The 18,521-nt window shown below is 30.5% G+C and overlaps 3 protein-coding genes and 1 long non-coding RNA gene across 5 annotated transcripts; 3 read left to right on the top strand and 1 right to left on the bottom strand.

Annotated features, from left to right (window-relative positions):
• Window positions 1–1,188: 1,188 nt before the first annotated feature.
• LOC142527587 (uncharacterized) lies at window positions 1,189–2,423 on the top strand. Of its 2 annotated transcripts, XM_075632431.1 has the most exons (4): window positions 1,189–1,332; window positions 1,466–1,530; window positions 1,895–2,054; window positions 2,128–2,423. In XM_075632431.1, exons 1-4 carry the CDS (start codon window positions 1,207–1,209, stop codon window positions 2,167–2,169), a joined length of 393 nt encoding a protein of 130 aa, XP_075488546.1. In that variant the 5' UTR covers window positions 1,189–1,206; the 3' UTR covers window positions 2,170–2,423. The 2 variants fall into 2 exon arrangements, with proteins under 2 accessions (XP_075488546.1, XP_075488545.1); XM_075632430.1 differs by having other exon boundaries at window positions 1,895–2,423.
• Window positions 1,943–3,295, bottom strand: LOC142527588 (uncharacterized). Its single transcript, XR_012815480.1, has 2 exons — window positions 2,951–3,295; window positions 1,943–2,294 (listed from the first exon to the last, which is right to left on the bottom strand). It is a non-coding gene; the product is annotated as an uncharacterized LOC142527588 (long non-coding RNA).
• A 9,453-nt stretch (window positions 3,296–12,748) lies between these two features.
• LOC142526772 (plasmodesmata-located protein 2-like) lies at window positions 12,749–14,594 on the top strand. Its single transcript, XM_075631349.1, has 3 exons — window positions 12,749–13,842; window positions 14,087–14,200; window positions 14,295–14,594. Exons 1-3 carry the CDS (start codon window positions 13,065–13,067, stop codon window positions 14,300–14,302), a joined length of 900 nt encoding a protein of 299 aa, XP_075487464.1. The 5' UTR covers window positions 12,749–13,064; the 3' UTR covers window positions 14,303–14,594.
• A 1,683-nt stretch (window positions 14,595–16,277) lies between these two features.
• On the top strand, window positions 16,278–18,414 carry LOC142527094 (28 kDa ribonucleoprotein, chloroplastic-like). The gene is made up of 4 exons (XM_075631807.1): window positions 16,278–16,813; window positions 17,409–17,510; window positions 17,600–17,872; window positions 18,039–18,414. The coding sequence occupies exons 1-4, from the start codon at window positions 16,418–16,420 to the stop codon at window positions 18,090–18,092; spliced, it is 825 nt and encodes a 274-aa protein (XP_075487922.1). The 5' UTR covers window positions 16,278–16,417; the 3' UTR covers window positions 18,093–18,414.
• Window positions 18,415–18,521: the final 107 nt, after the last annotated feature.

Genomic DNA, 18,521 nt, shown 5'->3' with positions numbered 1-18,521 from the left:
AGGCACTCAAATCTCTAAAACAGAAATTAAGAACGTGCTACAAGCGCATGACTCCAATGTTTTTGAGGCTGTGAGATCCATGTGTTTAGATAAAGATAGATTGCAACAGCCACAAATAGATTTGCTCAGGGGCTGTTTAGGGGTACTACTGCTTTTATGTTAGGATCGAAATACTCTTTAATGCCAGAAAATCACGATCAATGGGATAATAGGATCGAAACACACACTGATATTGAAGAATCATGCCGATGTAAAATTCTCCCAAGGGGTATCAATTGTTAGAATCCCCTTCCCTTTAATTCAACTAATTTGCAGGCAATTGGATCTTCATATTCATCCCCAAAATGAATGATGGTTAGACATTTGGTAGTTAAATATATTGATTTTAGTTATTCTTTTGAGCGTAAACAAACAACCGTTTTTTACGGAACATAATAGATACAAGCGATCGAATATTTTATATAAAACAAAAACTTGTGTGAGACGGTCTCACGGATCGTATTTTGTGAAATTGATCTCTTATTTGAGTCATCCATGAAAAAGTATTACTTTTTATGGTAAGAGTATTACTTTTTATTGTGAATATCGGTATGGTTGACTCGCCTCACAGATAAAGATTCGTGAGATCGTCTCACAAGACACCTACTCTTTATATAAACCATTCAAAATATTAAATTGGGCGATTATGGAGCATTAATTTAATGCATCATTATGATACGAAATTTTTACTACAAGAATATATCCTTTAATTATCTAATCACACATGTTAAGGGTCAAATTTCATAATTTGAATATTTGATATAATTTTTGCAACATAATTAAATTATACCATGACAATTATAATATATTAACACGCACCAAAAGAGTGTATCTAGTTTTTATTATTAATGGGCAGACTACTTTAAAAACAATTATTATATGATGCTATCATGTGTTGCCAAATTTTTTTTCTATTATTTATAATTGTCTAAAATTAAATCTTACTCTATAAATATTTTATTTAATGATATATGCATATTATAGACTTACTAAATTCATGAGTTGACCTTGTGTAGTTTAGATTAAAAATAAACACCACGTTTTAAGTAATTCAACTAAAAAAAATGTTTTTTTTTAAAAAAACGAAGTAATCTCAGCTTGTACGTTGAGGTACAACCGTCGATTAAACGTCGTATCTTTTCACTCCGAATTATTTATGAAGCGAACATGCTAACAGTAAATGTTCATTCAAAGCTCTCTCTAATGGCGGCACCAGCTTCGTCACCAAGCTCAGCTTCCAACTCCCAAGTCTCCGCCGCACATTCTTCTTTAGCCAAAGTTGAGCCGCCGCCGGTGATTTCTTATTGGATCTTTTTCTTGTTTTCTTCTATTTTTACTCACACCCAACTCACTGAACACCTGTATCGAATTTAAATTCTGAATCTTTAATGTACGATTATGATTAACGTTTTAATTTGTTTTTAAGGATGAATCTAAAGAGATAATGGGTTCCGAGGAGCAAAGGAAAGAGCCCATTAAAGACCCAATCGAGTAAGTTTTATTTGACAATAGCAATTAATTTTTTCCCCTGGGTCATTTTCTTCTGTAATACTTTCAGAATCAAGCTTTGATTTTTTGTTTCTGCAATTTTTTTCCCATGTAAGATGCACATGTGTTAACTTTATTTCTACTATTACGTGAGCTCAATTCAAATTTCTTGAAAAAAACAAGAATCCAAATATGGCTTTTGTGATCCGAATTCTCTATGTTTTTGAAGTCTGTTCCCCCCACTTCTGAATCTTTTTTCGTTTTACTTCGATGTTGTTTGCTTACTCGTCTCTGTTTCTTGGCTCCTAGGCGTAGATTCTCATCTGGAGTTGGCATGACTTTTAATTATCGTGTTTTTTTTCCACAGTATTTTGGAGGGAGATGAATACATGGAAAAGTTGCAGAGATATGAGGCTGATTACAAACAATATTTGATGTCGAAATATTTCACAGACAAGACTATCTTTGGAGGCAATATATTTGATGTGAAAATGAATATAGATGGGCATACTACCTACAGCAGCGAGGTACAAAGAGTCCTCAATGCTTTCAAAATCTTTCTTCACTTGCTACTATACTGAGTTTGCTGCTATCTATCAGGTTGTCTCCTTACCAATCTTATCTAGATCCAGCAAGTTTTGATGATCAGAACAACAAAGGATCGAACCCTTCAGCAGAAGTACAACCTGCGGCAATTCAGATGGGAAGCCCTTGATTTAACTCCATTCGCCTTGGGAAACTATGTTATCTGGGCACAACCCGAGCTTCTGTGTATGGGAAAATCGACACCCATCCGACTGAGTCAGTCGCGGATTCTTCTCATCAGCAAAGAATAGTAGTAGAATACAGTACTTGGTTTATTTCATGAGGTTTAGTTTTGTGCTACAACTGTAGTAGTTCTGTGTCGTCTCTAATAACGTTCTTCGAATCGCTCACCAAAACATAGATTCCAAGTGTATTTGACAATCCAACATATATCACATTCGTTTGCAAATTCGATGCCCAGAAAGTAAAAACTGCTTGATTTTAGTTTATGATGATGACATTGCTTTATGGTCAACTCCACTAAGAATAAAATATATTAAGAACAAATCTGGAACCTAATATCAGGCCATCTTAGAGATCACTTACACATATAACCCAACCAAAGCCCCATCATCGACAAAAAGAGGATAGGATACAATCCGCTTTTCATAAACTAGCTAGATTGAGTCCACCCCTCTCATTAAGTCCAAACTTTCACATTGTTTGCGCATGATCCTATAAAGTTTTAATACAATTTTACGGATGATCAGCTGAACCATAGAAGATTTTTATTTAATGAATCTTTGGCATAGGTTACTTGTGTTAACATTAATACTGGCATTCATTAATATTAATACACGGCTCTGCCTCAATTAAAAAATGAAGGTGGTAGACTTACAGAGTCCCAACAGCCAATAGGCGTTGAATTGGATCAAAGGCAAGAATCGATGCCGTGGATGGTACACCATAGTGTACATTGATACTAAAACCAATGTCCTCTGACATCAGCGAACTCTTTTCGTGATGCTGAACAAAAGAAGGAAAGGAAAGAATCAAGAAAACGAAAGGACAAAGCAAATTTCAATAGAAAAAAAGAAGTGCGCTCTCAGCTCCACCACATCGTCGCGATTCATACACGCGATCAAACAAAGATACCCAACTCATGAGTTCTTGATTCAAGCTTCACATGCAACAGAATCCTATCGGTTCAAAAATCAATGAAATTGCGATACCAGGTGACAATGAGTAGTGTAACACCTCTGACCGACCGATTACATAAAATAACAGCGGAATTGTTCTAATTTTATTTGAAGGGAGGAAGGATTTAAAATTTTCTTGACATAAAAACATTTACAATCAAAAGTATATACATGATCATTCAAGTGTTGCATCAAAATACAAAATATCATTTTTGATCATGTCCAAATGCTAACAAAATAGCCTTCTTCCTTCCCTCTTCTGTGTGCATATGACCCCGGCTCCAATCAACGTCTCGGCTCGTCACTCTTATCTGCATCACATGAAATAACTGAAATGAGTATAAAACTCAGCAAGTGAAACTCTTACATAACAATGGATACATATCATACTCTGTTAAACATAGCTTTGAAATCATTAAATACCATCTAACTCTTGAAACTAGAATAACATAATAGAACATGAATAATAACACGATGGTATTACTCTTTTCTCTGTTGGATTGATATCTAAATAGTATTTCTGTATCTGTACCTATATCCCATCGATATAAATCGATACTCTGTTGGGATATAAGCCTATGGTCGTTGATCAACTAATTGCATGCAATCTCTGACTATGTATCTATCAATCCAATAAATCATTTGAACTCTCTTTTGGGCAATAAATCAAACATTTTGCATACTTTTTTCTTTTGTATTCCCTTTTACACAATTGAGACATATAAAAGCCTCTAATATACAACAAAGTGTATTTATACATAATATGAATCAAATGGAAGGGAATAGCATAATAAAACCATTGAAACACCATACATATATTATCATGTGAGCACAAGGAAATGAATTCCACTTACAACCAATGGAAACCTTGATTCTAAACTCTTGGTAGAATTCCTACAACAATAAACTATGAATTGAGTCATCAATATCTCAATAATCACAAACCCATACCATAAAACCCATAAAACCAACACAATCTAACATTCCATGATTTCCCCAACACCATAATCCAAGAATAAACAAAACCACAAGCTTACCTTAGCTCCTTGAACCCAAAATGATCTTATTCTCCCTTCAAAAACCCAACAAGATGCTTGAATCAAAGAAATAAAAGAAGGAATAAAACCCTAGCTCCCCCTTGAGCTGAATTTTCGAGAAGAGTGGAGAGAATGAGGAAATAATGAGCCAACTCTTGTATTTAATCACTTAAAACCGAAAACACGCTTTTACTGTACATGCACCGCGGGTGCGCTAAGCCTTGGACCGCGGGTGCTCTGCGTGTACTGGACATCATCTGAATATCTGAAAACGACGACCGCGGGTGCGCTGCCTTTCTTACCGCGGGTGCGGTCTCGCTTCTGTCCAACCACCGCGGGTGCGGTGCTTTACCTGGCGCAGGTGCGGTCTCACCTGAAGCCAACAATAAACTCTATGCAACAAAATCGAATCGCAACGTCGCTTCTCCTCATAATTCAGCAACACTCTCAACATGAAATTGCAACTCTATATCTTATCTAACCATTCCGATTGGCCTCATACCAATTGGCACAATATACGAATTACCATGAATTAAACCACAACGACGCTACAACCACATATCAAGTATAACCAACAATACTATAAACCATAAATCACAACTCTTAACATTTAAACTATACTTAAACTTAACCAAATAGTCCATAAACACAAGAAATCTTAAACCGTACCGTTCACCAAGCTCGGATATTACAAGTAGCCTTGAGAAACAAGCGTTTAGCGAACATGCAGAGGTTTTGTTTTATTAGTTGATTTCTTCAAAATGTGCCTTCCTAGGCACATATGACAATTGTACAAACATTGGATATGGATAAAACCGATCCTTGTTCTTTTGGGCAGGTGTAATGTAATTTATGATAGAAGTGAACAAATATTGCATTCGAATCTATGAGCCAATGCGATCTATATATGCGTTTATCTTCCTAGGCTGAAAGTAACTTCTTCAACACATTTCAGAAAATAGAAGGAAAAAAAAACGAATAGAACCATCAATAATTTAGCTAAGTAAAAAATAAGACAATGTCCGACATCTAGCTTCAATGGAGGTATTGAGATGCGTGTGAAACCCCACAGCTGCAAATCCAAAAAAAAGTTTAAGGTTACATCACTACAAAGTAAACATCAGAAGAATCAAGTAAAGGCAGAGGAATCAACGAGTAAAGGCCAAGTAATAAGCAATCATGGGCGCAGTTACAGTTTCTGGACATTATCTGAGTAAGCACCTTCAAATCCAAATATAAAAACAAAAATCTCACAATGCAATTTAGGGATATACTCGTCAAGATTTTGAGAAGAGTAGCTGTTTTCACTTTCTTTCCTTCACCTTGGAAACTAGTTTTCTCTGTTTCTCTCAATATTCAGTGGTAATACTATAACTTCGTCAATCACATTTTCTATCTGGAAATCTCAAGATTACAGCCACTCCATCACAGAATAATTCACTACGAGAAACGCTTTTTCCTAAAAAAAATTTAGGTTCTTAAGAGCATATTAAAGTTGCATACTCTACAATTAAGTTATTTACATCTCCCACCAGATCTGACCATCAAACATTCTCATCAGGAAATTAGACATCAAAACCCCATTTGAACTGCGCAAAATGATTAGTCAAACCAACAAAATTGTCCAGAAAACGGTAACAAGCACCTAGCCCGGTTCCAGAACAATTTGCTTCATTCAGCTGGATTCAAGAACGCTTCAGTTATCAAAGTAAATCAATTTCCAGCCAGCAACATTATATCAAATCTATTCTATTAGTAGTTAGAACGAGATCAAATGAAAAGTTACGGAAGTAGCATCGTCAACAATATGCAAAATAAATTATCCACCAGAACAACATTGGGACCTCAAACTCAAAGATCCTAACTTTATCAACAGATCAAATACAAATATCGAAATTCCTGAATCCCTTATTCCTAAAAAGGCTCAAAATCACTTCAGAGATCGCGTGCATGCATAGAACAGAATCCCACGAAAATGGTACCTCTCTTGATCGGTCGTTTGAGACGATGGTGAATCAGAGAACAGTCTGGAAAGCTTCTCTGTGATCCCGTCCTTTATAGCAAGCATACTTTTTTTTTCAAATATTTCTTCTTTTACTCTTGTATGTTCTTGGTTTTTTTTTTTTTTTTTTTTTTGTGAGGAAAAGGCAATGCACAAAAAAATTTCAAAATTCAAAGCTTCATACCAGCCCTGAAGGAATGCTCATCAAGTCGTGAATTGAGAAAGTTTGATAGGAGAGGAGAAAATCAGTGGGGCGAAGAAAGATGAAGAAAGGAAGGAATCACAGGAAAGATGGAACCGCGATCACTGTTCCCTCTCCTTGTCACTAAATACGATATTCGTGGAAAATAAAAGCAAATTACCGTGGAAAGATTTACATGTGCCAGCGAAAAACACCTGCATCTGCACGTGAACCTATATTCTAAATAATTAAAAAAAATAAATTAATATTAAAAATATTTTTAATCTTTGCATAACGTGATCAAATTCATCAAACAACATTTCGTTCGGAAAAAGATAGATCAAAACAAATTATAAGAATTTGGAATAATGATCTATCAGATTAAATACTAAATTGAACTAAAATAACAATACAACTACAATTATGTGAAAGGATTTGAATTGATTAAGCAATATAAGAGTGTAAATAGAATTATATGAATATATTTTAATTAATTAATCAATACAAGAGTGAAAGAAAACATTTTAGCATGTTAACATTATACTAATAATTATTTGTAGGAATATCTTGCTCTTACTCTTTTTTGACTCATTTATGTCATTTTTAAAACAATTTCATAATAATTTTATCTATGTACCATTTGACTCTACTTTTTTTTTCATTGATTTTTTTTTAGAAAAATAAGCTGAAAAAATATCAATTGTGATAGCATTTGTGAATAAGCTCAAATTTTAATTTTTTTCAAATTAAGTGTTTATTGATTTTTTTTAATTTAAAGCGTGCTTACCTTTTTGTCAATATAATTGTCATTATTTACTTGTATATAAATAACTCTACAAATACAAATAAAATGCCACGACATTATTGTTATGATTGATTACTATTTGATAATATATAAATATGAGGAAACTCAAATAAAATAAAATCTATGAGATTCATTAAAACAATTAATCATTCAATTAATTTTATTTATTATCAAAATTAGTGGGGAAAAAACTAATGAAAAAATTGATTGATTTTCTACATATTTATTTCTCATTTTAGCAATTGTACAACAATATTTTTCTAGCATCATATCATCCGATGTATGTGGATGAACGATTCATTTGTCCACACTTTTATAGGTACTTCTTATTCAAATTTATTAATTTTTTATTAATATTATTCAAATTCACAATTAAATTTAGATTTATAATATATTATATTTGTTCATGCATTTAGAAATTAATTATTTGACAAAATAAATTTAAAATTTTGATTAAATATAATTTTATTTTCAATTCAAATTGTTTTATTTAATTTAAAAGTAATATGATTATTTTAATTTTTTATTTTTTCGTTTGTCAATATTTAATTTAGAATTTATTTGAATGACTCTTTGTTCAAAGCATTCAGATACTTTATCATGAGTCCTTCATATATATAATATTTTGAAGTTTTTTTTAAAATATAATTATATTAAAATTTATTTTTAATAATTCATTGAATGAATTCAAATGATAGTGAAATAGAGTTAAAAAAAACTTCAAAAAATTATATATATGAAGGACTAATGATAAAGTATCTATTTTATTTTTAATAATTCATTGAATGAATTCAAATGATAGTGAAATAGAAAAATAAATAACATGATTAATTTAATTTAGAATTTAAATGAAAGTCCAAGAAAGTTATTAAAATGGAAAAAATAATTGATATTAATATTAAGTAAATTTAATAGTATGTTTTTTAAAAAAAATAGCTCAAACATTTAAAAACATGGAGATGACTTATTTGCTACATATAAATTAAAATATGAATATAACTCAACTTTATTTACAACAATTAGAAAAATTTTCTATCATCCACACATTTATATGTGTATATATAATGAAATAAATTTTTTAAATGAAATATGACTTACTTAAATATTATTAGAATGAAAGAAACATAAGTGAAGAATGTCGAAATCACAAAATCATAACCATAAAATGTGGTTAATTAGTATTAATTATTAATTAATAGACTAAATGTGAAACTACCACATATGTTACTTAATAATGAAAATTAGTAAGCATGTAAATGATAATTATGTCATTTCACAATTGAAAAAGAAGCTATTAACAGAAAATTTGAATTCGTTTTCACTATATATTTATATTTTAAGATTTTTTTCTTATTATCGTTTGAAAAATAGAATCATGTACACTACTGATGAATTCTATATATATTGGATATTAAAAAGTTACCAAATTTGAATTAGAATAAAATATAATGACTTAAATATAATAATATTTTCCAATTCAATTGATTATGATTAAAATGTTATCAATACATTAGATTTATATTGTGCCTAACTTTTTCAAATTTTTCCTTTTTTTTGTTAATTAAAAACAATAAAAAAAAACTAATGAAAAAATTGATTGATTTTCTACATATTTCTTTCTCATTTTAGCAATTGCACAACAATATTTTTCTAGTATCATATCATCCAATATATGTGGAGGAACGATTCTTCGTCCACACGTTTATATGTACTTTTGATTCAAATCTATTAACTTTTTTGATTAATATTATTTAAATTCACAATTAAATTTAGGTTTATAAAATATTATATTTGTTCATGCATTTAGAAATTAATAGTTTGACAAAATAAATTTAAAATTTTGATTAAATATAATTTTATTTTCAATTCAATTCGTTTTATTTAGTTTAAAAATAATAATGATTATTTTAATTTTTTTGTTTTTTATTTATCAATATTAAATTTAGAACGAAAATTATTAAAATGAAAAAAATAATTGATATTAATATTAAGTAAATTTAATAGTATGTTTATTTAAAATTAGTTCAAATATTTAAGAACATGGAGAAGAAAGTCAAAAGCACAAAATAATAATCATAAAATATGGTTAATTAGTATTAATTATTAATTAATGGACTAAATGTGAAATTAGTCATAAAATATGGCTAATTAGTATTAATTATTAATTAATGGACTAAATGTGAAATTACCACATATGTTACCTAATAATGAAAATAAGTAAACATGTGAAGGGTAATAATGTCCGTTCACAATGAGAAAACTTTTCTACTATCCACACTTTTACAGGTATATATATAGATTTGACAACAAAAGAATTACAAATTAACAGTCTAGCATTATATTTGCTTCAAAAGGCACTATATATGATCTTCTCATGTTCCATTGAGAACTTTCATGTTTCATCTTCTTGTTTTTAGAAATCAATGTGTCGGTATACGTGTTGCATGTTTATACAATCATTTTAAATTTTTTTCATAATATAATTTGTAGTGAAACAATATAATATCGACTTTTATATAATGTATAAATATATTTGATGCGGGATGATATTTATCAACATTTGACATGATCGCCCGAAGATGATGTGATAATTATCAAAATTTGATAAGTATCAAATAACAAATTAGTCTAGACCAACTTTTGCCACTATTATCATCACTCTTGATATAGTCAATAGATAGATTAATGTAATCAACCATATACAAAGAGACTGATCTTCCAATATAAAAAATAAAATTACCTCTTGATCTTATCAATTAAAACACTTAATACTAATTGAAGACAAGGATTAATAGTTGGTGTTAATAAATCTTGTTTCTCTTGTCTTTGAAATAAGAGATGCTCTTTGTTTTCTCACACCATCTTTACTCCCTGCAAAAGAATCTAACATACATATAAATATATGACTTTTATTTGTGAATTTTCTAATATACCATTATTTATTTAATTTAGCAAATTAAATCAATAGTTTCTTAAATGATTTCTTTTATAATTTATTGTCTATCTTAAATACTTTTGGATATTAATGCATATTGAACTTATCAATTTACCCATGATTTTTTTTTAGTACTAAAATTTGTGTATTTCTTCATGGTTGCTAATGAATATTTAATATTTATTTTACATATAAATACGCCACTTTTATAACAAATTGATTTTAAAATATGAACTAATAAGCATAATATATTTTGTAGATCTTGAAATATGTTAAAGATTATTTGTAAAAATATTTTTTAACTAAAATTATTCTATGATTGCAATTTTGCAATACTTTTCTCAAATTATTTCTTTAATAAATTATTTTTAATTGTTGTTTTGCTATTTGTACCTCTAATTGCGGGGTAGAAAACTTTGTACCATATATGGATGTAAGTCGCTTTAATTTTTAAAATATAACTAATAAAATTTGTGAGTTCTTCAACTATATTTTTCAATTTTTTCGTACTATCATAAATACGTTATATTATTTTTTATAAATTTTATATATTTAATTTAAGTTATTTTTACTAATTAATGTCTATAAATTTGTGAACTCTTGATATTTTTATATAGCTGATAAGGAAGACGAAAAATTTAAAACTTCTAATAAAATGTTTAATATTTCTGATAATAAATTTTTGTGAACTCTTCAACTCTAATATATATTTCCAACTTTCTTAGACTATTACAAGTATATTATATTATTATAAAATAATTTTTTTTGGAACTTAAGAATTTTTTTATGTACTTAAATTAATTTTTTTAATTAATATCAAAGAATTTATGAAGCTCTTGATATTTTTATATAGATGATAAGAAATGCTAATTTTTTTACAAATTCCAATAAATTGATTTAAGTACTAATTAAATAAATAGTTACTCAATAATTTAGTGATTTCACTTATGATTCATTATGTATTATGATAATATTTTAGATAATAATGTTTTTAAAATTAAAGTTTCTATTATTATATATTTTGTTATCAATTTTCAATTGTGTTCTAAACATCATAATACAAAGTATGATTATATCATCATTATTCTATTACGAAATCATCATATATAATATATTGATTTGTTATCTTGTTTGTTCTTTTCAACTTATTAATTAATTAATTTCTAATTGTATATGATGAAATTACATACATAAAAAATAATTTTTTCTCTTTTAATTAATTAATTTATCATTATATATGATGAATTTATAGACATAAAAACTATTTTTCACATTTCAAAATAACAAAATTGTTATTTAATATTACTCATATATTAAATTAATTAACTTATGTTTACCAATTCATTGTGCATTATTAATATAATTGCAACTTAATGAAGCATATGTGAGGACATAGAGTGGTCACCTTAACAATTAATATTTGTGTTTAAATTATTATTAGTAATTAAAACTACTTTGTGTTCGATGAAATTATTTGATTAGTGAGAATAAATTTGATTTAGAAAAATGATTTTTAGAATGTAAAATAACAACCATATCACATTTGTTAGGTGCAATAATTGTTTATATAATGTATAACAATCGAAATGTGACGTTTGAGTTGTTTTACGATTTTAAAAGATTGTAGTTAACGTTTCATCGTTACCCCAGTTATAACTTTTTGTAAAACGGCAAATGCATGATCCTATAATTGGTATATATAAGAGTCAAAGTCATGAGCTCGATTCTCATAGATTGCAATTAGTGTAATTATTGATATTGTTGGAGTGCAATAATTGTCCTTGTTGGATACATCGATCAAATCATGACAATTGAGCTACTATATCGTTTAAAATATTTGAGTTGATGTGTAATATCTATTTAAAAAAGGAGAAAGTTAAACAAAATTCGCAAGGAGTTAAAAGTTAGCAAAAACACAATTGATATTTAACTTAATAACAAGTTTAGGGGTTTTATTTTAACATCATTATGATAATTTAGTTAATTAAGAGAATTTTATTTGACAATCACTATATGCACTCCATTTAAATACATTGTGGTTTTGGTTTTAGTAAAATTTACTATTCTCTTAATTTTATTTTTATTGTTTTCCATTGTGAATTATATTTGGATGAAAAATATCTTTGTTAATTTGAGAGAGCTGTCATTATGTTATAATCATACAAATTGAAAAATGTTATATAAATAAGTGAATATATTTGATTTATCATGTATTTTTATTTATTTATTTTGTTTTGATATATTTAGATTAATAAATACTCATAAACAAGATGTTATTCAAATGATTTTAAAAATTATCTAAATCTCGTTATTATATTTTTTATTATTAATGATGCACGTGATCATTGCTAGTGTAATATATATTTGGTAATCAATATTTTATTTGGCATCCAACCTGACAGCAATTAGATTCAAATGACCAAATCAAGTTAGCTTCCCGTGTAACAATATCAAATTACAAATCATTAAACGAGGTAATTTAACTACTTTTTTAATTGGAAAATGGTAATTTAGCTTTTTTTAAAAAAAAAATGTAATCTTACAATTTTTTTTTTTTGAGGATGTAATTTAACAATTTGACAGTTTGTGAAGGGAGAAAAGATGGTCCTCTGTTGTCTTCTTCAGTTCAAATCCATAGATAGGCGAACACCACCATAACCTCTGAAAGCAGTTGATAGCAAAACCCCAAAGAACCGCACTTTTTTTCTCCAGAGAGGCAAAGAAATGGAAGCCTGTAAATCTTGCCTAATCTCTTCTCTCTTCTAGTCAAAAGCATCTACCAAAGTCTTATCTTTTATACACTCTTAAAGAAACAAGAAGAGCCCATGATTTAATCCCATCAAGATTCCACCAATGGATTTTCCCATGAATCCACTCTCTTTCTTCCGCCCTTTTCTGCTCATTTTAGCCATTTTTGAGCTCACCCCACCATCAAAATCTGCTAATGATTACACCACCTTAGTGTACAAGGGTTGTGCAAATCAGCCTTTATCAGATCCGTCTGGGGTTTATTCACAAGCAATCTCATCCCTTTATGGCACCCTCATTGCGCAATCCTTTAAGGCCAAGTTTTTCAAGACTACCGCTGGCACTACTCAGTCGACAATCAACGGCCTTTTCCAATGCAGAGGCGACTTGTCAAATGTTGATTGCTACAACTGTATAAGCGGCTTGCCTGTACTTACAGACAAGCTCTGTGGCAAGGTTATTGCGGCAAGAGTTCAGCTTTCTGGGTGCTACATTCTGTACGAGGTTGCGGGGTTCCAACAAGTTTCTGGGATGCAAATGTTGTACAAGAGTTGTAGCGCAACAAATATCGGAGGGGCTGGATTTGAGGAGAGGAGGGACACTGCTTTATCTTCACTTGAAAATGGCATGATTAGTAGTAGCGATGGTTTTTACACAGCAAGTTATGAATCTGTTTTTGCAGTGGGGCAGTGTGAAGGTGATGTTGGAGCTTCTGATTGCGTGAGCTGTGTGCAAAATGCTGTCCAGAGAGCTCAGGTCGAGTGTGGAAGCTCCATTTCTGGCCAAATCTATCTCCAGAAATGCTTCATTAGTTATAGTTATTATCCAAATGGAGTCCCTAAAAAATCTTCCTCTTCTTCTTCATATACCTCTCCTTCATCAGGTATTGATAATTTGCTTTGCTAAGTACCGTATTTCTCTTTTTTTTTTTTGCTCAATGGAACTTTGATTTGTTAGCAGTCTCCCAACCATGATATTAATAATTTAAACAGTAACTTTCATGTGTAAACGAGGATGATTAAGATATTTGTCTCGTTTGAACATCTTGGCCATATTTCTCTATATTATTGGTGATTGAAAGTGTGTTAAGAATATACTAATGCAAGTTGTTTTTTGAATGATGACAGGGTCAAGTCCAAATACAGGGAAGACTCTGGCTATAATATTAGGAGGGGCGGCCGGAATTGGGTTTTTGGTAATTTGCTTGCTGTTTGCAAGAGGTTTAGCAAAGAGAAAAGGTGGTGAGTAAAGGATAAAAGCCCGTTGCTCTCTTTTGAAAATCTTGTGCTTTTTAAATACTTTGCAGTTACATAAGTTATGTTTGAATCTGTGCAGATCACTGAGAGCAAGTGTAACTTGTGAGAGGGATGGCTATATTTGGAGTGGAGCTATTGTTTCTTTTTTGAAAATGCTACACAAACTAGATTATCATGTTTTTTTAGGTGACTTTATCTCTGCCTTTTTTTGGGGAGTTGAGGAAAATTAGGGATATGAACTCATGTTATTATTAGTGCAAATTTAGGGATGTTGCCATATAAATTTTGGTGACTAGTTGAAAGAGAGATGTAGGAGCAAAATGTAGTATTTTGTGGAGGGCATTGGAGAACAAGAAGAATCAAAAGATTTTGGCTTTTTTCATCCCATTTGCCATGTGAATTGTTCTTTGTTTTCTGTCCTTGTCTGGAATAATTATTCTTTATTTTCTCCAAGGTTTTGCTGCTTTTAAGGAAAAGCTTCCCTATCTCTGGTTGCATGTTCTATGTTTTTCTCCTCCCTAGTTAACTTTTAGGTATGTCAAACATTGGCATGAATTCGATCAAATATCTATTACATGTTCATTAAATAATATTCATTAATGCAGATTATTTTATTTGTCTTTTTCATCTACTGAAGAAAAATAAAATTTAGCCTCTATTTTTTGACATTAAAGTGAAATTTATCTTTATTTTTTTGGAATAAAATTTAAATTCTATTTTTAAAATATATATATCTTTACTGAAATTTAAAATAATAATAAGAAATACATATTTAATAAACTGAAGTTTAGTCACCATTTATTGATCTATTATTATTATTATAAATATAAGACTTTGAATTGTGAATTTATACGTATGTTTTTATCTTCATTAAATAATATTAATTAATACATGTCACATTTTAGTATAAAAAACATATAAAAATTCAAAAAATAATAATTTTTTTTTAAAAATAACTCAAGACCTACTAACAATAATCACATCTTAATTAATAATTTATAAAGCGAATTTGTTCTATTACTAAGTTATTGGATCAGTTAACTTATCCACTTATTTTCCATCTTAAAATTGGTTGAGGATGTCAAAATGAACCTAAGACGAAAAATATCTAGTTCTGGTTGGGGTTTTAGGGTTGAGATCAAATCAAATTAAACCCAAAATCTAACTTGAAAAAAATTGGGTTGGGCTTGGGTCGAGTTAAATAAAGAATTAGGTCATCCATTAGCCCAAACCCGCTGATCCAACCAATATATTTTTCATAAAGCAAACATCCCTGACTTTTTTTTTTCTTTTTTCTTTTTTTTTAAAAATTTTAGACCAAGCCTAACCTTATTTTTGTATAGAGTTTAAATTTGATATTTTCTGAGACATTTCATTTATGATATAGGAAATTGATATCTTTCAAAGCTTAAAACTTACTTTGTGATAAATTTTTATCGTGTAATATTTATTTTGTGAAATATTTGAATTTTTTGAACAGCTGATTTATTTATGAAGTAACTAATAATTTAGACAATTAGACTCCTAAATTTAAATATTTAAACTCACGAAACACAATATCCTATTTATGCAATATTTTTTTATTATGTAATTAAAATATTATTATTATGTTTTTTTGAATTTTATTTAATTATTTTTTTAAAGAATAAAAAAATTAATGTTGTATATTAAAAATTCAGATAGGGGTTTAAGTTTACAGTTTTAGGGTTATGAAAATTTTTTTAGGTCAAAATTTGTGTGAAACGATCTTACGGGTCGTATTTTGTGAGGCAAATATCTTATTTGAGTTATCAATGAAAAAATATTACTTTTTATGCTAAGAGTTTTACTTTTTATTGTGAATATCGATAGAGTTGACCCGTCTCAAGATAAATATTCGTGAGATCGTCTCCCAAAATTTTTTTTTTATTTTTTATTTTATTTTTTCCAGTACCCTTCTTCTTCGGGTGTTTAATTAAGTATTAAGCATGAAAAGAATTATCTGGAGTGGTGTTTGGTTTAGCGTCCAAGTGCCAGTACACGAAACCTTATCCTTCATTGTCATTGGACACAATCTCTCCACATAAGCACGACAATCTACACTTCCCTCTTCTATTTTTCTTTTGCATCCACAATCCACCTCTAGTCTAGTTTCTTGGGGGGAAAAAGCACCCAGAAAACTCCACTATTTCCTCCTCCAGATCAAATCAAGCTACCTTATCAATGGCAGCTGCCGCAGTGGCTTCTTCGTTTTCCACATCTGTGCAGAGCTTGAAATGCCTGGGCTTGAAAGTCTGGCCAAATGATCATAAAAAAATCAAGATTTCGTACGCAAGAATATTGCAATCTGCGTCAGTATCGTGTTTTCTTGGAAATGAATCAAACCAACCCGTTGGTAAGTGGAAGATCCCGCGGTTGGCGGCTGCCGTAGCGCAAGAAGAGGCGGCTGTGGCTGCGCCGGTGGAAGAGTTGGCGGAGGACGAGGTGCCGCGTGATGGGGTGGCTGGAGAGAGTGGAGATGTGAACACCAAGCTCTACTTCGGGAACTTGCCTTATAATATCGATAGCGCCCAGCTTGCTGGGATCATTCAAGAACATGCAAGCCCGGAGCTTATTGAGGTGATACTTTTCACTTGCCAAAAATGTATCTTTGAAACTTTGCAAGATGAGCCAAAAATCATTTTGTGGGCATATTAAAAATACCTCTGATAAGCTCGATCGTCATGGATCACTCGAATCTTATGGACATCAAATTTTCTTTACGGTGGTGAGAGTTAGAGACTTGGCGCTTGATCTTTTCAAGTGGTTGAATGTGTTTGATTGAAGGATTTTTTATTGCACTTTTTTAGACATTCTTAATTTTATATTTAATAGTTTGGAGCAATGGGAGAAGTAGCTTGATTTGTTGACTTGCTAGCCAATGTGAGTTACTTGAAGATTATGCCAAGAACGATAAGTTTCAAGCCAGTAATTTAACTTCTCGAAAAGTAGCTTGATCTATCGTCTAGCTAGCCTATCTCGGTTTGATGATTATTTGCAGAGCGTGCCAAGAGAATCCAACTTTATAAGTTGTCCCTTGCAAAGAATTTTAAGTCGTTCAATCATTATCTAGTAAATGCCTTCATGCCCATGAGTAGTGGCCTTTTTCTTCCCTTTCTCCCACCCGAATCCCTGCAGGAAAAGATGAAAATCACTAATTTTTCCAACTTTCTAGGTTCTTTACGACAGGAACACGGGTAGAAGCAGGGGATTTGCATTTGTGACCATGAGTACCATCGAGGAATGCAACAAGGTCATTCAAATGCTCGACGGAAGTGTAAGAATTAACCACTCTTGATTTGGAACATGTTTTTTTTGGAACATTTCTTCTGACGTCTCAACCTTGTAAATCCTGTTTTGTTACAGGAATACAACGGTAGGACCTTGAGAGTTAATTTCTCAGACAAGCCAAAACCGAAAGAACCCCTTTATCCGGAAACTGAACACAAACTTTTTGTGGGAAATTTGTCATGGTCTGTCACTTCCGAGATTTTGACTCAGGCATTTCAAGAATATGGAAATGTGGTCGGAGCTAGAGTTTTATACGATGGCGAGACTGGAAGATCTCGAGGCTATGGATTTGTATGCTATGAGACTAAAGCTGAGATGGAGGCCGCACTTCAAGCTCTCAATGAAGTGGTACAGCTTCTGTCCTTTGATTTCTTTTCACAAACTCTTTGCTCATAGAAATATCATTGACAAATCACATGCCATGTATGTCGAAAAATAGGCACTTCATGTAGCATTTTAGCTCCTCTACTTTAGTTCTACAGGTGACATTTCGTTTTGTTACTACATGTGACAGGAACTCGAAGGGCGCGCTATACGTGTTAGCTTGGCGCAAGGGAAAAAACAGTGAGAAGGGAAACTTGTACATTCGTGAAGGTTGCATTCAGGAAAAAAAAGTAAAGATAGTTCGACTTGCCTTCGCTTCAAATGCAATTAAGCAGATAGCTAGACTAGGAACACGATGCAATTTTTGCTCTTTATTTTTGTAATTTATTCAAATTTTTGTTTCTGCATCATGTGAAGAACTCTTCGTGAATTCCGGTAAAATTATGGTTTCTGGATCGTAAGTGGCTGAATGAAAATCGAGCTTGAGTTTGGTTTGTGCAGTATGTAACATGTAAAAGCTACACGATGATTATTATTATTATTATTTAAGGCTTTCCTTCTTTGTAGATTTTATTATAATAGAAAAAATTGTATTTTTGGTTTTAAATTTCATTTTACGATTTTGGTCTTTTTATATTATCAAATTTTAATCTTAATCCATTAATTTTTGATT

This window comes from Primulina tabacum, chromosome 15 (genome assembly GCF_025594145.1).
Source record: "Primulina tabacum isolate GXHZ01 chromosome 15, ASM2559414v2, whole genome shotgun sequence".
Taxonomy (NCBI): domain Eukaryota; kingdom Viridiplantae; phylum Streptophyta; class Magnoliopsida; order Lamiales; family Gesneriaceae; genus Primulina; species Primulina tabacum.
This window is presented reverse-complemented; position numbering and strand designations above follow the sequence as displayed.